At 44.9% G+C, this 25,216-nt stretch overlaps 1 protein-coding gene across 1 annotated transcript; it reads right to left on the reverse strand.

Annotated features, from left to right (window-relative positions):
* Positions 1 to 106: 106 nt before the first annotated feature.
* Positions 107 to 23,270, reverse strand: LOC111970570 (death-inducer obliterator 1-like). Its single transcript, XM_023997388.2, is given in 15 exon segments — positions 107 to 4,197; positions 5,761 to 5,956; positions 6,065 to 6,154; positions 7,935 to 8,602; positions 8,771 to 8,924; positions 9,333 to 9,488; positions 9,703 to 9,819; positions 10,565 to 10,724; positions 12,609 to 13,137; positions 16,243 to 16,459; positions 19,774 to 19,980; positions 21,853 to 21,935; positions 21,938 to 21,964; positions 21,967 to 22,178; positions 22,458 to 23,270. Coding segments are annotated over 15 exon segments (7,287 nt in total). The 5' UTR covers position 23,270; the 3' UTR covers positions 107 to 538.
* Positions 23,271 to 25,216: the final 1,946 nt, after the last annotated feature.

Genomic DNA, 25,216 nt, shown 5'->3' on the forward strand with positions numbered 1-25,216 from the left:
AACTGTAATTAGCAATACTATAGYTACATCCATTCAGTGGTAACTGCTGAACATACAAGCACATACTGTCCAATGACTTCAGACTATAGCAATCAAGGTTTCCTAAATTCTTACATTATCCATTCCAGATATATGGCTTATAATTTCTCTACTTAGAAAAATGTGATTAAAAACATACCGGTATATACACAAATACATTCATATTTACATTAAAGMTCAGGGAGTTAATCAGTTGCTTTCATGTGTTTCTTAGAAAAGYTACTTTGACAGGAGAAKGGTACTTGTATGTAAATGACATGGTATCATAGTCAGATGAACTTAAATGACCTCAATATTAGTTTCAAATGTGATAACATTCATAAAATATGAAGTGGGGGAAAAAAATCAGACCTTTTGAACTACAAGAGTATTGTACCATGAAATCATTTGCCATGTAGAAACACATTCCCAATGTCTATTTACATTTAGTTATGGTGCTGAAAGTAAAAGTTACAGGGTGATTGATTTACTACAGTGAAAAGTCCTCAAAAGTAAGACATTACAATGTGTTTTTAGCAGTTTCAACCTCTGCAGGTTTATCGCTCTCCTTTGGGACATCAGATTTGTTTGTTTCTTTTTTGTCTTCTCTCTTTTCTTTGCTCTTGCTCCTGTCGCGCCGGTCCCGGTCTTTATCCCTCTCTCTATCTCGGTCTCGTGCTCTGTCTCGGTCGTTGTCTCTCCTGTCAGGCTCTCTTTCCTTGCCTCTGTCCCGGTCTCTGCTCCTGGACCTTCTCCTGTCGCGGTCTCTCTCCCGGTCTCTGATCCTGGGTCTGTCTCGGTCGTAGTCTCTCCTGTCAGGCTCTTTCTCCCTGCCCCTGTCTCGGTCTCTCTCCCTGTCCCTTCTCTTGTCCCCCTCCGGCGCTCTGTGTCTGTCCCCCTCCGGCGCCCTGTGTCTGTCCCCCTCCGGCGCCCTGTGTCTGTCCCCCTCCGGCGCCCTGTGTCTGTCACCCTCCGGCGCCCTGCGTCTGTCACCCTCCGGCGCCCTGCGTCTGTCACCCTCCGGCGCCCTGCGTTTGTCACCCTCCGGCGCCCTGCGTTTGTCACCCTCCGGCGCCCTGCGTTTGTCACCCTCCGGCGCCCTGCGTTTGTCACCCTCTGGTTCCCCATGTCGCTCTCCCTCCCTCCCTCTGCTGCGCTCCCTCTCCCGGCTTCGTTCTCTCTCTCCCCTGTCTCTCTCCCTGCCTCTGTCCCACTCTCTCTCCCGGCTCCAGGGCTTGCCCTGGCCCCTGTCCCATGGTCTGGCTCCATGGGGCCCCTCTCTGTCCCGCTCCCTCCTGCGGTCCTCAGACAGGTCCCTTTGCCTTTCCTCAGACAACCGAGAGGAGCCAGGGATTGGCTCCCGGTCTCTGTGGCCCCCCTCAAACCGACTGGGCCTGTCTCCACCGCTAGGTTCTGAGCCCTCTCTGGTGGAGCTGCTCCTTCTCATATCAGGCGAGTGTCGTCGCCAGTGGTCATCCCTGTGGGACTCTGGGCTGTGACCCCCCATGCGGTTTGGTAGAGGTATGGGGCCCTCTGGTGGGGTCGGGAGCAGAGGCCCACTGTGGCGAACTGGCCTTAAGTCCCCTGGACTGTCAAGGTGATACTGGTCAGGTCCTCCAAAATGCTGTGGTGGGGCCCCACGGTGGTCCTGAGGGGGTCTCTGGTCATCATAAGACCCCCTGTGTGGTGGTGGGGAGGGTGCTATAGAGCCCCGAAACTGGTTAGGTGGATGGAAGCGCTGTCCACCCATATCTCCACTGGGAGGCGGGCCTCTCCGCCCCTCATACTGGTTGTGTGGAGGTCCTCTGTAAGAGGGGCCTTGTGGGGGAGCCTGGTTGTCTTTGTACATGTGTGGAGGGGTCTGACCCTGGTGATGGTCCATGCCCTGCTGGTAGGACCCAACACTGACATTGTTGTACTGATCTACAGGGCCTCTTGGTGGGTCAATCATGTGGGCTTGGGACCCATGATCCCCAAAATGAGAAGGTGGACCTCTGGGCCCAGGGAAGTGGGATGGAGGAGGTCCTCTGTTGTCAAAGTGGCCTGGGGGAGGCCCTGTGAATGGTGGATGGGGTGCTCTGGGTCCAGGGAAGTTGAATGGAGGAGGGGGTCCACTGTTCCTTGGTGGAGCTAAACCGTTTTGCCCGTCAAAATTAGGTCTGGGCAGGCCATGGCCCTCCATGAACTGGCCTGGAGGGAGGCCTTGCTGCCCCATGTGCTGGGGAGGCATGGAGCCCATGGGGGCATTGAACATCTGGGGAGGTGGGGCTCTCGGGCCCATCGGCTGGAATGGAGGGGGTCCCCTGGGTGGCATCATGGTCTGGGGTGGAGGACCAGGGGGGGCCTCATACTGCTGCTGAGAGCCTCCCCATTGGTTCTGATAGGGAGGATAAGCAGCAGGAGGCGGCCCATATTGGGAGTACGGAGACTGGTTGCTCTCCACTTGCATGGGTGGAGGAACTTGAATGGGTGGAGGWGGTCTCTGCATAGGTAGAGGACCTGACAAGGAAGGAATACTCTGCATGGGTGGGGGAACTGACATGGGTGGTGGCCCGAGCATTGGGGGRGGACCCTGCATTGGTGGTGGTACAAGCTGGGGTGGGAAGGTGGTTGTTGGGAGAATGTCAGGAGCTCCATAGTCCATGTAGCTTGATGTTTCCATATGTGACATGTGGGAGGATTGAGTGTCCACCAGGGTGGAGCTATCCTGGGTGACATTCTGAGACAGTACATTAATTGTAGGTGAAGCTAAGGAGTTGTTGTTTGTGGACATGTTGAAGTAGCCAGAGGAGGTAGGCTCTTGACGGTTCTTCTCAAAACTAGAGATCTCCCCTGTTTTTAAAATGCTGTCTGCATTTGGCCAAATACTGTATTTGTCCAAGTCACTCTTGGTTGGGTCGACTTCCTCAGATTCAACAGTTTGTTCCTCCATGTAATTGACCTCCGTAGCAGGTTCTACATGCTCACCTAACAGGGGAATGGAAACCTCTGTTGCGTCTGATTCCAGAAAGGGAAGAGAATCTGTTATAACCTCTTCTTGGGGCAGMGGTGTTTCTGGTTCTTGGACATCAGTCTGTGGTGGTGGCGTGGTGTCTATGGCAGGAGGTATCTCCACTTTTTCTATTGAGTCTGAGGTTAGCCTCCTGGGATCCCTACTCTGCCTTGGGTCCCTTCTCTGGTTAATCAAAGGAGCAGCAGCAGAAGACTTCACTAACTCTTCAACTTTTTTGCCCAGCTGCAGGAGCCGACTGTTGGCCAGTAGYGATGGCTGTGAGATCAAACTGTCTGTGARTGAGAACGAGGCAGCTGATGTCCCTGTGGTTGACTTTTTTTCGTGGATGGATTCCTCCTGCTCCTCCAGCTGCTGTTTCTGCTCCTCAATCTGTTTGTTGAGATCCTCCACCATTTTCTGCTGTTTGGTCAGATCCCCGGTGGCCTTGGCTTGACCAGGGASCTCAGTCTTGACCTCCTCAAAGATGGTGTCATCCTCCGGGTCATAAGCCACATCATCCACATCCGTAGCCTCTGGCTGCTTGATGACCTCAGGTTCTTTAACCGACTTCTGGGGTGCTCCATAGCCCATGCCTGGGTCATATTCCTCCTCTGGGTCGTATGGTCTGTCATCCTCATCTTCCTCCACCTGCTTCTCCTTAGAAATCTGTCCAAATTGCTGAACAATGGGATCTAGCAGAGTAGCAGGCACGGCTGAGACGTCAACAYCACCATGCTCTGAGGGAGACATGGAGGCCTCAGAGTCTTGCCTCTTGTTCCCAAACAAGGTCTTCAAGATGGTCTGAAGGGGAGTGGCATTGGCAGCAGATGATGCAGCAGAGCTTGAGGCAGGTGACTCTTTGTCTGTAGCAGGGGCTTTGACAGAGGACAGGAAGGACAGCACTGATAAGGCTGCCATGGACGTGGAGGTCTCTGAGGAGCTGAGAGGGGGAGGTGTACCTGGGGGGGTTGTGCTGAAGGGAAGATCCTGGGTGTACCGCAAGGCTTTCTCGGCTTTGACTTCAGCTTTGATGGTGGTGGTTGGTTTTGGAAGGCCAGTATCATCTAGGTCTCTGATTTGGATCTTGGAACGCTTCTCCTCAGTCTCCAAAYAGGCTCCAGCACGCTTCTTGTCCTTCTGGCAAATCACCAACCCAAGCAGGAGGTTAGGACGCGCTGGTTCAAGTCCTACAAGACAAAGTTAAAACAATTAGTGATAATTGAATAAAAAGCATTCTAGAACATATCCTTTATSCACTTACATACTTGTATACTGTATATCGCCGATAGATTCATCTGCTAAATGACTAAAATTTCCAGAGATACAATTTATTTGAAGTGAAACTGAAATGAGAGCTTGTTTCAAACGCCCGAAGCTATGGACGACAACAGACAAGAGGATTTCACAGAGACCGGGAATCACACAGATCACAACAAACCAAAACTGATCACAAAAAGGTCTGTTGATTTAAAGCCACGGTCTTCACTTTCCATTTCGAATTGTTCCAACAACAAAAAATATGAGAACAAAAAGCCACCTGTATAATCAGCTTCAAGTATACAATTAAATTAAAATATTCATGTGTCAAAAGAATACAAACAAGAATTGTAAGCTACAGACAACCTTTAAGAGTGCTTAGTCACACTGCTGAGCAGTCTTAAACTCCCCATGATACTTTGAGAACTGTGACTGTCTGTGCACTGCATTAGACTGCATGTTTCTGTTGATCTAACATCACACTTTGCAGGTACAGAAAAACGCAACATTCGCCACTTTCACAAAGCTTCTCATCTTGCTAGATTGTGACRTCATGAGAATGCATGCTAATGACATGTCAATATTAGTGGACATTTCCATATTCTTTACTATTCTATATAAAAACAGACAATATGTGTTGTACAGTGCATTCCACTGAACTTATATGCAACGTTTTTAATTATGACACTACTTATCCAACCTCTGCTGACAACTAATTATATGGATGGTTAAGTGTTTGTTTCTTCAATTCAGTGAGTGTTTGAGATCCATAGATTCTTCTCTTGTCCATCTTCTTTAAAACCCCAACATGAGTAGAACCATCTGTCCAAGGCTCTCCAAGCTGGACCTCTCATAATAACTTACCATGGCTTTCCAGGCATTGTTGGTGGTATGGGATGGACTAGGTGTAGGTCAGGTGCTGCRCATTCAGTTATGATGTGTGGGTACTGGAGATGCAGGTAGATCCACTAACACAGTACACCAAGTTGCAGTGAGGAGTAATTTAAATGTAACATTGTGGCAGTTGTCATTTTCAGAAACACCATCATTACCCAAACATTTCACACGAGTATCTACAGAATAAAAGCTGAGCCTTAAAAACAACAGGCTGAGACTGACGTCTAAGGCCGCACCAACCTGTGATGCACAYCATCCTTTATTTAAGACAGACGTGTGATACAAGGTAATATACACACAGAGTACACACTGGGGGCATAGAACAAGTACAGAGGGATGTTTATGGAGGAAGGCAACAGCAGAAATACATGCTCGCCCCCTACAATGTATATCATAAACCAACTTCATGAAACAAGCTCTCCTTTCACACAGAGGAAAACTAAGTAAATGAACAAAATCCTGAACAAAACTATTGACTGACATTATGCCTAACTTAATTGTCTTGAGGTATTGAGACTTTGGCACATCATATTCAATCCAGTGTTTGGGTGTTAGGGTTATCGGAGGCCTCTGTGCGTCTCCCTGCAGATGCTTACCTGGCCCATCAAAAGGTAACAGTTTGGAGGGCAGGGGGTCCTTGGAGCTCAGGGGGATGAGGTACAGGTCTTTGATGCGGCGGTTGTTGTTGGCGACCACTCCAAAACGCTTCCTACTGCTGAAATAAGAGAAGAGAGAGACGTAGGCAACCTCTTCTTCCTCTGTGGCTGGATGGAACCGGATTAGACACAGCTCCTGGAGATGAGGCAAAAACAAAGAGAGGGGTGTGACTTTAGGATCCTCAACCAGGAAGTAGGTMGTGTATAAATACCTCACATTATTAGATTGTGGTGGAAGCTTTACCTTGGACAGAGATGTCTTCAGTTTTCCAACATAGTCCCACACAGTGCTGGGAGAGATTCGGCCTCCAATGTGGATGGTGTCAGGCAGATCCTGTACAGGATTAACAATGTCACCTTTGTGTTAAARTCGGATGACATTACCATATATTCACAAACAATTCAAACAAGTACAGTGCCTTCGGAAAGTATTCATAACCCTAGACMTATTCCACATTTTGTTATTACAGCCTGAATTCAAAATTMATTAAATCTTTATTTTCATCTACACACAATACCCCATATGCCAAAGTGAAAACATGCGTAGAAATTGTAGCTAATTTATTGAAAATAAGTCTATGAGCTTTGCACACCTGGATTGTACAATATGAGCTAATAATTCTTTGCAAAATTCATCAAGCTGTCAAGTTGATTGTTGATCATTGCTAGACAGCCATTTTCAAGTCTTGCCATAGATTTAAGACGATTTAAGACAAAACTGTAACTAGGCCACTCAGGAACATTCAATGACATCTTGGTAAGCAACAGTGTATATTTGGCCTTGTGTTCAAAGTTACTGTCCTGCTGAAAGGTGAATTTGTCACCTAGTGTCTGTTGGAAAGCAAACTGAACCAGGTTTTCCTCTAGGATTTGCCTGTGCTTAGCGCCATTCTGTTTCTTTTTATTCTAAAAAAACTCCCTAGTCCTTGACAATGACAAGCATACCCATAACATGATGCTGCCACCACCATGGTTGAAAATATGAAGGGTGGTACTCAGTGATGTGTTGGACTTGCCCCAACCATAATGCGTTGTATTCAGGAAATAAAGTGAATTTCTTTGTCACATTTCTTGCAGTTTTACTTCAGTGCCTTATTGGGGCGGCAGGTAGCCTAGTGGTTAGAGCGTTGGGCCAGTAACCGAAAGMTTGCTAGATAAAATCCCCGAGCTGACAAGGTAAAAATCTGTCATTCTGCCCCTGAACAAGGCAGTTAACCCACTGTTCCTAGGCCGTCATTGTAAATAAMAATTTGTTCTTAACTGACTTGCCAAGTTAAATATTTTTTTAATCCATTTTCAGMTTTCTCCTACCACAGCCATTAAAGTCACCATTGGCCTCACGGTGAAATCCCTGAGCGGTTTCCTTCCTCTCCGGCAACTGAGTTAGGAAGGATGCCTGTATCTTTGTAGTGACTGGGTGTATTAAGTGTAATTAGTAACTTCACCCATGTTCAAAAGGGGGTATTCAATGTCAGCTTTTTATAAAAAATTGACCCATCTACCAATAGGTGCCCTTCTTTGCGAGGCATTGGAAAACCTCCCTGGTCTATGTGGTTGAAATTCCACTGCTCCACTGAGGGACCTTACAGATAATTGTATGTGTGTGATACAGAGATGAGGTAATTGTATGTGTGTGATACAGAGATGAAGTAGTCATTCAAAAATCTAGTTAAACACTATTATTGCATACAGAGTGAGTCCATGCAATTTATGTGACTCCTGAACTTAGACTTCAAATAACAAAGGGGTTGAATACTTACTCAAAACATTTCAGCTCTTCATTTTTAATTAATTTGTAAAAATGTCTAAAAACATAATTCCACTATGACATTATGGGGTACTGTGTGTAGGCCAGTGACACCAAATCTCAATTTAATCCATTTTAAATTGAGGCTGTAACAACAAAATGTTGAAAAGTCAAGGGTGTGAATACTTTCTGAACACTGTAAGTAATACATGTATTCTGGGCAAAAATGTAGTGAGACTTTCACTATGATCAAATATAACAGTTATCTTAGCAGTTATGTTGTCTTCGTTGTGGTTTTTCTTAGCTCACGTTAAAAAAAACTGCAACTACCAGTGATGTAATCTTTTCTAACAAATTAATAACCAACCTCTTTCAGGTGCTCAAAGGATCCTGAGACCAGGTATGCCTTAGTGACAAACTTGGCCACGGTGTGCATGTTGACTAATCCTTTCCACATCATCTCCTGGCCATGGAGGAAGATGGCGGTCTCGCCCTCTGGAGGAGGCTCTGACGAGGCAGCTTTCTGCATGATGGGCCTGGGGATGGAAGGTGGAGGAGCCGGGGGCATGGGCAGAGGCCCCTTGGGCACCACCTCCATCACTGCAACCGGAGCGGGCTCTACTGAAACGGCTGGTCTTGAATAAGTATCTGCTGGGAAAGGTCTTGAATAGGACTCTGTTGGAATGGGTCTTGAATAGGTATCTGTTGAGATGGGTGCTACCATGGATGTGTCTGGGGCAGAGTGGGTGACCGTCACTCCAGAGCTGTGTCTTGCCATGCGGGGATCTCTGCGGGTGATGCTGACAGAGGAGACGGCTGYTGCYYTGACAGGGGTCTGGGGCGGAGGAAAATGGATGCTTGTGTCCTCCTGGTAGGGCAGGGGCTCAGGGACTGGCGTCTCACTGCCAGGATAAGAGACCGGGGCACCTTCACCTGAGGAGGACCTGGACAAGCGCCTCACCTCTTGCCTCATTTCAGGCTTCTTGGAGAGTTTGGCCTTCTTGGCTGCTGGTTCATCATCTGCAGACTTCTGGCCTGGAAGAGGGGAGACAGATGTTACTTAAACCTCCTAAACCATCAAATCCACTAATCAAAGTTAAGCATGGAGCAATAAGAATGAAGATATGAGGGACATATGTGAGGGGAATTCCAAGTACGCTCAAAGTTTTTATGCCACCGTTTCTTGCATCATTTATTTTTTACCTGTGCAGATTTTGCAGTTGAGGTCAAAGAGGTGGGCCCTGTGTTCGGCTGTGGTGTCCCGCATCATGCTGAAGATGTCTGGCAGGGAACTGCCACTTTTCACCCCCACCTGAACAGAGCCAGAAGAGGGAGCGGAGCTAGCTTCCTCTAGTTCCTGAACACATTGTAAAACGAAAACAGAAAGACAGTCAACACTACAAACTGACAATGGAATCTCAAATAGCACATCAAACCATAGCCAAATCTGATGAGGTCCTGAATGGAGGAAATATTCTGATCACATMAATCATTAGATCATCTCTAAAACGATAGCTACATTGATGCACAGTGGGTGTGAAACGTGATTTGAGTGATGCACGGGGCGGGTGGCAGTGAGCTTCAGTAGGACAAAGGGACAGTTTAAAGAGGTATGGGACAGGTTGGCAAGAGAATTAAACTGTAAAACCACAATATGTTACCCACATGTTAACACCCAGGACAACATGGTTCTTGTCTTATGCAAGGAAAATGAAGATGAAAGACAAGCGGAAGTGAAAGAAAGGGTGAGAAAGCCACCACTTACTGCAGAAAAAGCCATGCGAGGAGATGGAGAGGTGCCAGAGTTACATACATCTCCATCAGACATTGGAGGAGCGTCCTCCATGTCCACATCAAGGGGGCCAGAATCAAGCCTACGGCCCGATTTGGACTGCCCTGTCTGGGATCTAGCACTGGGAGCCTATGAGATACAACAGAGGTCATCAACTTGGATGTAGGCCTTATTGAACATATATAGTGTCTAGCAATATACGAAAATTAGGCTAATTATATGGTCTCTTTAGTAGTGATATTTAGTTGCACAATAAATACCATTCCTAGTACTGCTCTGTCTATAGAATTATTGGTTTCATTATCATGATCTCTAATAGGTCAACAGAGGAGTTCCTTCTTACCTCAGTGGTGTCAGGCTTCCTCCACTCTGAGATCTCTTTGGAGAGCAGCTCATCTGCACTCAGCCTCACCAGCCTGAAGGGACTGACCTCTCCCCAGACCACGCGGTAGAACAGGCCCTGAGACAAGCACAACATACCATTTACTCACCTGGCACATATGGCTTGTGAACATAAAACATTTCAGTAATATCATTTAAATTGAATTCATGACTCACGATCAATTCACCCACATACCAACAACGCAATACTATAATATAGAAATACTAATTCAAATGTACAGGTTACTGCCAAAATAAAAGGAAACAATTGAGTGATTGAGGGATATATTGAAAGCAGGTGCTTCCACAGTTATGGTTCCTGAGCAATTCCTAAGCAATTAAATGTCCCATCATGCTTAGAGTCATGTATAAATGTTGGGCAGGCCCAGTTATTTTGGCTACCATGGTTACACCACCACAGGATGACAATGCCCCCATCCACAGGGCACGAGTGATCACAATGGTTTGATGAGCATGAAAACGATGTAAACCATATGCCATCTCAATTACCAGATCTCAACCCAATTGAACACTTATAGGAGACTCTGGAGTGGTGCCTGAGASAGCGTTCTCCACCAACAACAACAAAACACCAAAAGGAATTTWCGCATCCCACCAATAGAGTTCCAGATGCTTGTAGAATCTATGCACATTGAAGCTGTTCTGGCTCACGGTGGCCCAACGCCCTATTAAGAGACTTTATGTTGGTATTTACGTTGTTTTGGCATTTACATGTACATGGCTTTCCAACATTTACCATATTTGGTTTAGCCTACACAACTTATCGCTTGACTAGTCACTTCTGCAGACACCTGTGGACTCACCTTGTTTTTGGGGTCTTTCAGGTTAAACATGAGMGATCTGTACTTGTTCTTGTACTTGCTGTCCGTGCAAAGGCACAGGTTGAACATCTCCTTCTCAATGCTGACCGCCAGTTTTCCCACCTCGTTCTCAGACATGTTCAAATCATCACTGTCACTCACCCTGGTCGGACAATAAATCAAATCGCATTGGTCACATACACATTTTAGAGCTATACATTCTAGACAACGTAGTTGTAAAGATGTGGGGAACATGTGCAGTTGAAGTAAGAAGTTTACATACACATTAGCCAAATACATTTACACTCAGTTTCACAATTCCTGACATTTAATCCAACTAAAAATTCCCTGTCTTAGGTCAGTTAGGATCACCACTTTAATTTTAAGAACGTGAAATGTCAGAATAGTAGAGTGATTTATTTCAGCTTTTATTTCTTTCATCACATTCCCAGTGGGTCAGAAGTTTACATACACTCAATTAGTATTGGGTAGCATTGCCTTTAAATTGTTTAACTTGGGTCAAACGTTTCAGGTATCCTTCCACAAGCTTTCCACAATAAGTTGGGTGAATTTTTGCCCATTCCTCCTGACAGAGCTGGTGTAACTGAGTAAGGTTTGTAGGCCTTCTTGCTCGCACACGCTTTTTCAGTTCTGCCCACACATTTTCAATAGGATTGAGGTCAGGGCTTTGTGATGGCCACTCCCAATACCTTGACTTTGTTGTCCTTTAGCCATTTTGCCACAACTTTGGAAGTATGCATAGGGTCATTGTCCATTTGGAAGACCCATTTGTGACAAAGCTTTAACTTTCTGACTGATGTCTTGAGATGTTGCTTCAATATATCCACCAAATTTTCCTACCTCATGATGCTATCTATTTTGTGAAGTGCACCAGTCCCTCCTGCAGCAAAGCACCCACCACAACATGATGCTGCCACCCCCGTGCTTCACGGTTGGGATGGTGTTTTTCGGCTTGCAAGCCTCCCCCTTTTCCCTCCAAACATAACGATGGTCATTATGACCAAACAGTTCTTTTTTTGTTTCATCAGACCAGAGGACATTCCTCCAAAAAGTACAACCTTTGTCCCCATGTGCAGTTGCAAATCGTAGTCTGGCTTTTTTATGGCGGTTTTGGAGCAGTGGCTTCTTCCTTGCTGAGCGGCCTTTCAGGTTATGTCGATATAGGACTCGTTTTACTGTGGATATAGATACCTTTGTGCCCGTTTCCTCCAGCATCTTCACAAGGTCCTTTGCTGCTGTTCTYGGATTGATTTGCACTTTTCGCACCAAAGTACYTTCATCTCTAGGAGACAGAACACGTCTCCTTCCTGAGCGGTATGACGGCTGCGTGGTCCCATGGTGTTTATACTTGCGTACTATTGTTTGTACAAATGAATGTGGTACCTTCAGGCGTTTGGAAATTTCTCCCAAGGATGAACCAGACTGGTGGAGGTCTACAATTGTTTTTCTGAGGTCTTGGCTGATTTCTTTAGACTTTTCCATGATGTCAAGCAAAGATGCACTGAGTTTGAAAGTAGGCCATTAAATACATCCACAGGTACACCTCCAATTGACTCAAATGATGTCAATTAGCCGATCAGAAGCTTCTAAAGCCATGCCATCATTTTCTGGAATTTTCCAAGCTATTTAAAGGCAGTCAACTTAGTGATGTAAACTTTTGACCCACTGGAATTGTGATACAGTGAATAAGTGAAACAATCTGTCTGTAAACAATTGTTGGYAAAATTACTTGTGTCACGCACCAAGTAGATGTCCCAACCGACTTGCCAAAACTATAGTTTGTTAATTAACAAGAAATTTGTGGAGTGGTTGAAAAATGTGTTTTAATGACTCCAACCTAAGTGTATGTAAACTTCCAACTTCAACTGTATTTTCCATTGGCCTACAACAACTTATTAGTATTCTCAAAAATAATCTACATTAAAACCATAAATCAGATGAATGACCTTGCATGAAGTTRAAGAGACAATGTAAGCCATTCTCTAGAAACGTGGATAAGTCTAGGTCTAACTTCTGGGATACTCACCTCTTGTAGAGGATGTCTGTGAGTGAGCGGCGTATGTTCTGTCTCATCTGGTTGTTGGGCGGAGCTGTCGGGCACATCATGGAAGGTGCAGAAGCGCCTGGCTCATGGTGTCGGGTGGAAGGGGCTGAGGATGCGACTCTGGACGGACTACGACCCGAGGAGTCCCTTTGCTGGGGCTGGGCCTGCTTCTTAGGGATGGTAAAGCTGGACTTGCCAACCCTCAGGGCTCCTGTGACGTGATGTCGTGGTGCATCTAAAGAACCAGGGGCAGAAGGGGTCAAGACAGCAGGCGGTGGAGGTGGTTTCTTGGATTTGGTTTTGTTAGGAGGGGGTGGTGGTTGTTTCTTTGGTGCCTTAGCACGGCTGCCTGGAGTTGCTGGTTTATTGCGTCTGGTGTATGTCTTTAATAATTTGGGTCCGGGGGACTTCTTTCTTCCTTTGAGCGGCGCTGTAGAAGCAGGTGACTTCTTCTCAGAAGGGGTTGATTCCTTCTCACTCTGGTCCTCTTCACTCTCCTTCTCTACAGGAGCTGTGGAGCGTAAAACAATTTGCATTAAACACAAGTAGAAACAGTTTATGACCCATCATGAAAACATATGACAGGTAAATTGAATTCAGGGGGGAAAAGGTAAAACATTTAAATAGCAAATCAGTTAAGAACACATTCTTATTTACAATGATGGCATATGTAATGTGATCTTAGATTCACTTAATGACAGACTACCAGACATGACCAGAATGCATACAAAGAACACAAAATATTGAAGATGGGTCCTCCTCCCTTTGTTGGATCTAATGATAAATACCTTGACAAACACAAAATAAACCTGTTTAAAATACATCTTCCCACACACGGCGAAAGCCAACCATAAAAGCATGCACATAAAATGGGTTAAATAAATATAACAGAATTTGGAAATCTCTTTTATTCTCTGGCTAAAAATGATGTAAAATGAATTTGTATAAAYGGACCCATTTTTGGGGTGCTGCAATTCCAATCTTCTCAACATTAGTTCAAATGGTGGTGATCCTCTTCATGAAGAATGTAGGCGAGACACCACTTCAGTGTTATCAGAAGAGACCGACGTACTAAAAGCTCCTAGGCCTGACTGTGTACTAAATGAGCAACAAAAAAAAGCAACACAGTATGAATAGTTCCTGCATACCATTTTACATCTGTTCCTGAGCTACAGAACTAGACCCCAATCAACAACCCATCAGATATTAAGCCCTAAAAAAATAAATGTCTGGAAAGTCACTGGGTACAGGGATCTCCACAAAACTACAATTAGATTCTATTAYGATGTGAATCTCCCTTTGTCTGGTCTTTGAAGATCCCACTAGTTGACCCACTGTATCAAATGGCCAGAAAACAACCAATAGTTCAACTTAACTTGGAACTTACCATGTTTGGGCAAAGAATGTCTGAACGTTCACCTCCTTCTACATATCTTCATACATCCCACACCAAATCTGATATTTTCACCACTGAATTCATATTGCTGTGAGGCCAGCACAGGGTTCTTCTAACAATACCGTCTACCTTCAGCTGTACACACATCTAATGAGCGTTCAATAAAGACAAAATATTTGTCAAGGAATATTAAGCTGAACAATTCAAGATCAATGCAACATCTTTCCCCAGAGGCACTGGTTGTGCGTGACAAGTATACTAGTACCAATTGCTTTTGTATGACTTGATATGTAAAAATGTGGATATCGATATTAGTCATAGCTTTGTTAAAGCAGATATTTTGCCACYTCGGTGTTGCTCATTACCAAAGTATGAGAAATATGTCTGTACATTAAAAACGGCAAATGCATGTGAGTGCCATCAGCAGAAAATGCTACTGCCATATCCAATTACACAATTGCTCATTGAGCCAAAGGCACACARCATTCACCTCCAGCCCTAACTACTAAACCTGTTCTTACCTGTACAACAATTATTACTTGCATTCTTTTAAAATCACCAATATGTTCATATACAGATTTCAAACGGGCAGCAATAGGAATTTCAATGTGACTGATTTGCTCCCAAAAACACTTGGCAAACTATCAATCAGAATGTATGTGCACAAAATAATATATTGGAGATCTGAGTATATAGACATGCAAGCAGGTCATGAGTGAATAACATACGGCATCCCCCCCCATACATCTGAAGAACAGGCAGCTGTAATTACATGGCTAAGCGGATTCCTGAAGTCACGAACTACCAATGCAATACACACATCTAAAATACTTGCATCCCAACCTGTCTAATTACTCCCCATAAAACTAGAAACCTGGGTAAAGCTTTGAAACAAAGCAGAGTTCATAGCAAAAAATACTAAATTGTCCCTAAATGTCTCAGTAATTTCATATCAGTAAAACAGAAGTGTGGTAGAACTTAGGTAATAATGGTCTGCCACCCTSCTCTTTATGTTTAGTTGATGACGACTCTGGTGTTCCACTTCTCCTAGTCATCTAAMACTTCTGTGCTGAAGACTTCTGTGCAGTGTCTTCAGCAGGTCTTGTCTCAGTAGAAGTAATAGATTTCCTGTTCCAGCTGTCCGAGTCAATCCGCTTCAGACTTTCACTTCCTCTCGTGGCGTGTAGATCTGTGGCACATGCTGTCCGAGAGCAACTGGTCAGGACATCCTAAGTAATCCGAGACCCCTCATATAATCAATCAAGGCATCCAAAAAAATCTGTCTTAACACCTTTTATTTTATCGCCAGTGCCCCAGAAGGAGTTTGGATGCATGACATTCAATAAAGAAACAGCACACCATTCACAAAGCTAATCGTGAATACTTCCTTGGTTGCACCGAATACTTATAGCTCAATTCATCAGCAGTGTGAGCTGTATTTCTGTATAGTTCCCTGTATAAATCCAGGAATAAAAAAACAAACGCTGAGACCTACCTGCTCGAGAGGGACTGTCTCTAGATGAACAGCAGTTTGGAGGAGCACATGGAGATTTTCACACGCACCACACGAGTGCCAACACACACACGGGTGCCAACACACACACGGGTGCCAACACACACACGGGTGCCAACACACATTCGCACTGCATACAGTAAGTAACCGTTGATTCATTTATCATAAATTATCCCCAATCATGGCTTTGTTCATGGTTACCGTTTTTAAAAACACGGCTTTAGAAATAAATCCTAAAAATAGTCATGTTTGTATCCATTCATAGCAATGTGTACTTACCCACTCAGCAACTCTGTATACCTGACTAAGTAACCATGACCGTGTAACACACTTTCAAACTCCACATACATTTGGGGACCCATTCTCATTAGTGCTTTCCCCAAAGATCTGGGTCATTAATCTAAGGCACGTGTGTCAATCTCATTCCACGGAGGCCMGGTGTCTGCGGGTTTTCGCTCCTCCCTTGTACTTGATTGATGAACTAAAGCTAGGCCCTCCATGAAATAAATGTGACACCACTGATCTTAGGCATTACGTTGCCATGARAGCAACTACATTTATCAATGGGGAAATAATGTGGTTTTGTTTCTAAGAACCCGTAATAGAGCGATGCAAATACATTCAGATGGCTCACTTGACAACCCCTATAGTGTGAGACAACAAAATGTTTAAAAGTGGATTATTAAGACCTTCAAAGAGATACATACACGTTTTGTTTAACACTGTTGGTGGTGCTATGGGTGTAGTCTTTTCTGGCGTTACTGCATTGTAATTATGGTCGCTGGACCAGGACGACATGGTGGGTGGTGGTGGCTGATGCTCTGCATTCTGCTCTTCATCACCATCCTTCTTGTCATCCTCACTGTCAGACTCCTCCTCCTCTGTGGACTTCTTGCTGGTKTTCCTTCCGGAGGTGGAACTCTTCTGCATGAACAGACATTCAATCAACAATCAATAACAGGGCACAGGAAAGGTTCCATAGCAAAACGTGTTGTGTAATGCAGGATGTATACTGAACAAAAATATCTAAACTGTTGGTCCCATCAGCTAAAASAAAAGATCCTAGAAATGTCCCATTCGCACAATTTTTATTTTTTACTTCTCTCAAATTGTGGACAAATTTGTTTACATCCCTATTAGTGAAAATATCTCCTTTGCCAAGATAATCCATCCACCTGACAGGTGTGGCATATCAGCATGATTGTTACATAGGTGCACCTTGTACTGGAGACAAAAAAGGCCACGCCTAAATGTGCAGTTCTGTCACAGAACACAACGCCACAGATGTCTCAAGTTGAGGGAGCGTGCAATTGGCATGCTGACTGCAGGAATGTCCACCAGAGCTGTTGGCAGAGAATTTAAATGCAATTTCTCTACCATAAGCCGCCTCAAACGTTATTGTGTTTAGACTTTGGTAGTACYTCCAACCGGCCTCACAACAGCAGACCACGTGTAACCATGCCAGCCCAGGACCTCCACATCCGGCTTCTTCACCTGCGGGATGGTCAGAGACTAGCCAGCCGGAYAGCTGATGAAACTATAGGTTTGCACAAACGAAGAATATCTGCCAGAAATCATCTCAGGGAAGCTCATRTGTGTGCTCGTCGTCCTCACCAGGGTTTTGATCTGACTTCAGAGTGCAAATTCTCACCGGTATGCTGGAGAAGTGTGCTCTTCAAGGACGAATRCCGGTTTCAACTTTACCGGGATGATGGAAGACCCCGTAAAGAGTGCCCCATGGTGGCGGTGGGTTTATGGTATGGGCAGGCATAAGCTACAGACAACGAACAATTGCATTTTATCGYTGGCAATTTGAATGCAAGATACCGTGACGAGATCCTGAGACCCATTGTCATGCCATTCCTCTGCTGCCATCACCTCACAGCATGATAATGCACAGTCCCCAAGGATCTGTACACAATTCCTGGAAGCTGAAAATGTCCCAGTTCTTCCATGGCCTGCATACGCACTAGAGATGTCACCCATTGAGCATGTTTGGGATGCTCTGGATTGACATGTACYACAGCGTGTTCAAGTTGACACCAATTACCAGCAACTTCGCACAGCCATTGAAGAGTGGGAAAACATTCCACAGAACACAATCAGCAGCCTGATCAACTCTATGCAAAGGAGATGTGTCGGGTTACATGACAAAAATGGTGGTCACACCAGATACTGACAGGTTCTGATCCACGGCCCTTTTTCTTAAGGCACAGTGCATTCAGAAAGTATTTGGACTCCTAGACCTATCCACATTGTTACATTACAGCCTTATACTTAACTGGATTAAATAAATGTTTCCTCAATCCACAAACACTAGCCCATCATGACAAAGCGAAACCATGTTTAGAAATGTTTGCACATTTATAAACAAAATTTAAACAGAAATGAATTAACAGAACTTATTTACATAAGTATTCAGACCCTTTGCTATTATACTCAAAATTGAGCTCAGGTGCATCCTGTTTCCATTGATTATCCTTGATTGGAYTCCACCTGCGGTAAATTCAAATGATGGGACATCATTTGGAAAGGCACACACCTGTCTAAATAAAGGTCCCACAGTTGACAGTGCATGTCAGAGCTAAAACCAAGCCARGAGGTCGAATGAACTGTCCGTAGAGCTCCGAGACAGGATTGTGTCGATGATGCACAGATCTAGGGAAGGGTACCAAAACATTTCTGCAGCATTGAAGGTCCCCAAGAACACCGCGGCCTCTATCATTTGGAACCGCCAAGACCKTTCCTAGAGCTGGCCGCCCATCCAAYCGGCGCAATCGGGGGAGAAGGGCCTTGGTCAGGGCCTTTAMGGTTGAGTGGCAAGATGAAAGMCCTGTTTTTCAGCAGCAAGGACTGGGAGACTAGTCAGGACCGAMGCAAAGATGAACGGAGCAGGAGTGGCTTCGGGACAAGTCTCTGAATGTCCTTGAGTGGCCCAGCCAGAACCCAGACTTGAACCCGATCGAACATCTCTGGAGAGACCTGAAAATAGCTGGGAACCGACGCTCCCCATCCAACCTGACAGAGCTTGAGATGATCTGCAGAGAATGGGAGAAACTCCCCAAATACAGGTGTGCCAAGCTTGTAACGAAGACACGAGGGTGTAATTGCTGTCAACGGTTCTTCAACAAAGTACTGAGTAAAGGGTCTGAATACCGGTGTAAATGTGAGCAGTTTATTTGTAATACATTTGCTAAAATTTCTAATACCTGCTTCGTCATTGTGGGGMTATTGTGTGTAAATCGATGGGGGAAAAAACMATTTTATCCATTTTAGAATAAAACTGTAAAGTAACAAAATGTGGATAAAGTCAAGGGGTCTGAATACTTTCCAAATGCACTGCATGTGACCAACCAATGCATATCCGTATTCCCAGGTCATGTGAAATCCATAGATTAGGGCCTAYTGAGTTTATTTGAATTGACCGATTTCCTTATATGAACTGTAACTAAACTGCCACCACCATACTTCACAGTAGGGATTGTGTTAGACAGGTGATGAGCTGTGCCTGCRCCTCTCCAGATATAGCCCTTTGCATTCAGAGTAAAATGTGTCTCATCACACCAGACTCGTTTGCCTTACGTTACAAGTCTTTCTCATGCCTTTTTCCAAACTCCAGGCATGTAGTCATGTGCCTATTTCTCAGGAGTGGCTTCCGTCTGGCCACTAACCCATAGAGCCCAGATTGCAGCACTTCACCAGAGACTGTTGTCCTTCTGCCAGGTTATCCCATCTCAGCCAAGGCACTCCATGTCAGTGTTCATTGGGTTCTTGGTCACCTCCTTGACCAAGGTCCTTCTTGCCTGGTTGCACAGTTTGGTCGGACAGCCAACTCTAGGCAGAGTCTGGGTAGTTCCAGATTTTTCCCATTTCCCAACGATGGAGACCACTACTCTTGGAAACGTTCAACAATCTAGAAATTGTTTTATACCCTTCCCCAGAAAGCAGGGGAAAAATTATAGTGTATGGTGTATGGCCTTGTTAGTCATTGGTAATGAGTCACAATTTCACAGAAAGAAATAAGAATTTCATATAAGAAATTGGTGTACAATTTTGGGGCAGATTTAGAAAACTTATTTCAAAACATTGGAATACATATTGCGCTTAATTTATGCTCCACTCATTGTATTAATAACCAGAGCACTGGTTCCAATAAGCTCAGTGAAAGGTTTCTCAACTCTCCAGAACAAGAGGTGAAAATATAAACATCTTTGTTATCTTATGAACCCTTTGTTTACCTTGGTCGTTGCCCTGGCACCAGGTGTTTTTTTCTGTCCCTTAGCCTTGTCTTGCTCTTTCTGCTTGGGTTCAGAAATTGACTTYGCTGCCATGGCTGCGGCGGCGTGTCTCAGGATGCACTCGCTGCCGCAGTAGACAGAGTCCTTCAGAGCGGTCTTCTCACAGCCTGGCCCGATGCATTTGGGCAGCTTAGACTCCTCCGCCGCCTGTTGAAATTCAAACAGGTCACACAGGTGCACAGTGTAACACAGACAATGCCACAGACGGATTCCTGTACAGGCAAAAGTGTCAGGGATTACAATATACAAATTGTCATAAGGAGTAGGGATGGTCATTTCAAAGAAAGTCTGTTCGTATACTTCATTATTTAACTTCTTTGGGATAGGGGGCAGCATTTTCACTTTTGGATGAATAGCGTGCCCAGAGTGAACTGCCTCCTACTCAGTCCCAGATGCTAATATATGCATATTATTATTCGTATTGGATAGAAAACACTGAAGTTTCTAAAACTGTTTGAATGATGTCTGAGTATAACAGAACTCATATGGCAGGCAAAAACCAGAGAAAAAATCCAAACAGGAAGTGGGAAATCTGAGGGTTGTAGTTTTTAACTCAGTCCCTATCGAATTCACAGTGGGATATGGGTTATGTTGCACTTCCTAGGGCTTCCACTAGATGTCAACCGTCTTTAGAACGTTGTTTCAGGCTTCTAGAGTGAAGGGGGGCCGGATGGGAGCTGTTTGACTAAGGGGTCTGCCAGCAGCCTCGTTCTCAGTCACACGCATTTCACATGAGGTAGCTCTCGTTCCATTGCTTTTCTACAGACAATGGAATTCTCAGGTTGGAACATTATTGAACATTTATGATGAAAACATCCTAAAGATTGATTCTATCCTTAGTTTGACAAGTTTCTACGACCTGTAATATAACTTTTTGAACTTTTCGTCCGACTGGACCTGAACACGCATTTGGATTTGTTTACCAAACGCCCTAACAAAAGAAGCCCTTTGGACATAATTGATGGACCAAATCAAACATTTGTCGAACTGTGATTCCTGGGAGTGCATTCTGATGAAGATCATCAAAGGTAAGTGAATATTTATAATGCTATTTCAGACTAATGTTGATGGCGCAACATGGTGGATATTTATTTTGGCTGTTTTGGGCTCTGAGCGCCGTACTCAGATTATGCTTTTTCTGTATTTTTTTTTTTTTTTTAATCTAACACAGGGGTTGCATTAAGGAGAAGTGTATCTATATTTCCATGTTTAACACGTGTATTTTCATCAACATTTATAATGAGTATTTCTGTAAATTCATGTGGCTCAATGCAAATTCACTGCATGTTTTGGAACTACTGATTGTAACACGCCAATGTAAAATTAGATTTTTGGATATAAATATGAACTTTACCGAACAAAACCACATGTATTGTGTAACATGAAGTCCTATGAGTGTCAACTGATGAAGATCAAAGGTTAGTGATTAATTTTATTCTCTATTTGTGCTTTTTGTGACTCCTCTTTGCGGGAAAAATGGCTGGGTTTTCTGTGACTTGGTGGTGACTAACATAATCGTTTGTGGAGCTTTCGCTGTAAAGCATTTTTGAAATCAGACACTTTGGCTGGATTAACGAGAATTATCTTTAAAATGGTGCCTAATCTGTATGTTTGAGAAATTTGATTTAGGAGATTTCTGTTGATTGTATTTGGCGCCCTGCAATTTCATTGGCTGTTGGCGAGGGGTTCCGCTAACCTAGACAGGTTAAGGGGCTGAGGAAATACAGTTTGCGGTACGCCATTGGTTGTTCCAATTACTGGTTGTTCTGATACACAAGTAAAAACGAAACAACCTATTTTCACTACACTTGACATTCTCTACATCTGCGTATACATTTTGAGTGCTTGTACTCAATTATTAGTAATCAAATCCAGAACTTGAATCGAGTACTCACGCCCATCCCTAATATGGTGCTCTCAGACATCTTTAAGTAAGCTTTTATGGACAAATTATAAACCGGAATAGGTCATTTGTTGAGTTCATCCACTGGGGTTGTGAGAAAAGTAACAGAAACCTACCGCCTGAAAGATCTTGATCTTCTTTTTCCCACTGGGGTTGGTGGTCTTCTCTATCCTCCCTTTGATCCCCAAGTCGTCCCCTTTTCTTCCGTCCCAGCTGAGGCTGTAGGTAGGGAGACGCCACAGAGGGGCTCTGCTCGGCCTTGAGGGCACCGGGGGCAGCTGCTTTGGTTTGCCATTGGCTTGGCCGTCGGCTCTTCTTGGTGGTGCAGTTGGGGCAGACGTAGTCCTCCCCGTTCCTCTCCATCAGACGTCCACGAGCCTCAGTGATGCCCACACAGTCTCCATGGAACCACTCCTCACAGCGGTCGCAGCAGATCATGAACCTGGGTGCACACAGAACACTTAGCAGAGCACAGAGACAGATATGCAAAAACAAGTAGTCAGAGAAAGTGGGTTAACAATGTGGAACAAAGTCGCTGCTAAAGCATAGAATACAAGTCAAGCACATCACTCTGGCCAAGTAATCACTAACCACTCATCCCCTTGTAGGTGGGCAACAGAGGTTAATTTGACCACATTCTGTAATCCATGAAGGATCAGACAGAGCATTTGTAAGAACTAGATGCACTGGATTTCCAATTGAATGACATCCAAATGCATACCGTTTGTTGTGTTTCTGTCGACAGATGCAATACAGTGCATTAGGGTCGTATCCTTCATCATCGCCGGAGTCACTGGATGATGAGGATGACGATGGGGATTCATCTTCCTCCTGGTCATTGCAGGGCTTTATCCCTCCTCTGGACTTAGTGTCTCTCTTGTTGGGGGTGGTTCCCCTACTAGCTGCCTTAGCAGGACTCCTGGACCTGGGCTTCTCCACGCTCCCCCTTTTTTCTTTCTCRTCCTGCTCTTCCTCCTCTTTTTCATTCTTCACAGAGTCCTGCTCTGGCTGCACTGTGTCATCCTTCTCTTCCTCCTCAGGGCTGGTTGTCTTCTTGTCCTGCTGCTCCTTCTCCTCTGGCTGTGGCTCTTTGGGTGCATCTCCGCTACCCTCCTCTTCATGGAGCTCTTTGGGTGCATCTCCGCTACCCTCCTCTTCGTGGAGCTCTTTGGGTGCATCTCCGCCCTCCTCCTCTTCCTGGAGCTCTTTGGGTGCATCTCCGCCCTCCTCCTCTTCCTGGAGCTCTTTGGGTGCATCTCCGCCCTCCTCCTCTTCGTGGAGCTCTTTGGGTGCATTTCCGCTTACCCTCCTCTTCGTGGAGCTCTTTGGGTGCATTTCGCTACCCTCCTCTCGTGGAGCTCTTTGGGTGCATTTCCTTCTGACCCTCCTCTTCGTGGAGCTCTTTGGGTGCATTTCCGCTACCTTCCTCTTCCTGGAGCTCTTTGGGTGCATTTCCGCTACCTTCCTCTTCCTGGAGCTCTTTGGGTGCATCTCCACTACCCTTCTCCTCCTCCTGGAGCTCTTTGAGTGCATCGCCACTACACTTCTCATTGTCAGAGCTTCCATCATCACTGACAGAGCCAACTCTACTTCTGCCACGGCCTTTAGCCTTCCGAGTTGTCTTCTTCCTGCTCCTCGTCTTCCTCACTGGAGAATCTGGCTTATCGTCCACAGACTTGGCCTCTGCGTTGCCGTCAAAACTGGCCTCGGAGGCCGTCTCTGCATCTGTAGGGGTCTGGGAGGGAGGATCCCCAGCCTCTATGCTGCCAGGTGCACTCCTCCTCCCTACTGTGCGCGCTCTCTTGGTGGTGAGCAGGAACTCTTCCAGCTTGTCAGTGCGRTTTGCCTGCCTCCCACTGCGACGCACAGGCCCTACMTGGCCATCCTGGCTCTCAGCAGCAGTGTCTCCGGGCATTTCTCTCTTGGCTATGGTGGTCCGTCGGAATCCCCAGYTTTTCTTGAACTCGTTTGTGGTCTTAGCAGATTGCTCTGTGTTCTCTAGCTTTTCCTCAGTATCATTGTTACCATGCTCTTGGTCTTTATCTTCTCCGTCCTCCTTCACGGCTTTATAGTCCTCTAGAATAGCTGTTGATGTAAATMACACATTAAGGGACAATACATTTACGTCAAGTAGCAGATTTCGCCAATCAAAAGACTAGAAAGCTAATTAGGTATTCAAAGCGTATAAGGGAATAGTGAAATCCCTTGTGCTGATAGTGAAATAGTGAATAGTGAAATCCCTTCTAGCAACCCTGACCCTATACCCTAATTAACCTACAAAAGATTTGCAGAGGATCCAGCAGTGCTGTGTCTATTAAAGTGAGACAATCATGATGCCCCCCCCCTCACTGAAAAGGGGAAAAGAAGCTAGTCCAAGGTACCTTGAGAGCTGCTATCCATAGGGTCCTGGCTCTGCTCTGGCTCAGGAGCTAGAGAGAGCTCAGGACTCACATTCTCCTCCATAGATGGAGTCACTCACTACTTTCAAACAGAATATCTACAATTAAGAGAAGAGCACAAAAGACGAACTGTGAGACAGCTACTCTTCAACTCCATTTAACTGAAGTGCGTGGTTGTTTTGGGGAGGGGGGTTGGAGCACCACTGTCATGTTCAACTYCTTTCTTTATATCCATAGACAACCCTTTCCCCAAAAAGTCCCTGATTTGTTTGTGTCAGCGAGTGCAGTCCTTTCATACCAATTTTCTTCCTTTCCACAAACTAGCTACAGCAGGCAGGKTGGATGCTGTAGTTATGATAACACTACAGTTGTTAGGCTAGATCAGGGTGGGCAATACATTTTGGCTCGAGGGCCACATCTGGATTTTGACAGTAAGATTTTTTACATTTAGATTTTTTTTTATCGATTTGTTCGTCAAAATCAATTTGCGGGGCAGTTCTTTAGAAATGGGTCCATTACAATTTCTATTTAAAAAATAAAATAAAAATCCCTCGCAGGACACATTTCAAATCAGCTGGTGGACAGGATATGGCCCGTAGTTTGCCCACCCCAGATGACCAAACCACAGCAGGAGCATTTTCATGTAACAAAGTTATGAATATTCTAAAACCCCTCCACAGAACAATATTTGTAAATGCACAGGTTTTGCAAAGCCATATTTTGGCACTTTGCTGCTCATTGATACATCTTAACTCACTAACAAAATATTTACTATTGGAAATGATATTGGAAGCTCAGAAAATCTGAGGAAGTTCKCTAATTAGGCAAAATACTCCAATGTCATAAAATTCTTACAAGAACAAAATAGAACACCACTACTTGGAAAAGTCTGTTGAAACCTCTACACTACAAATACTGTTTACAAAAGTCAAATGAGTACATGGCATTTGTCCTTTCACAGAATAAAAAATGAGCCAACCTGCTGATCTGTAGTGGTGGGACTGATCGAGGGCTTATCTGATGATTTCAGATTCCGCACACAGCAGGTTCTGATCAGTAATCATCACAGGCCTGATAGTGG

Source organism: Salvelinus sp. IW2-2015, linkage group LG11 (assembly GCF_002910315.2).
Source record: "Salvelinus sp. IW2-2015 linkage group LG11, ASM291031v2, whole genome shotgun sequence".
Lineage (NCBI taxonomy): Eukaryota > Metazoa > Chordata > Actinopteri > Salmoniformes > Salmonidae > Salvelinus > Salvelinus sp. IW2-2015.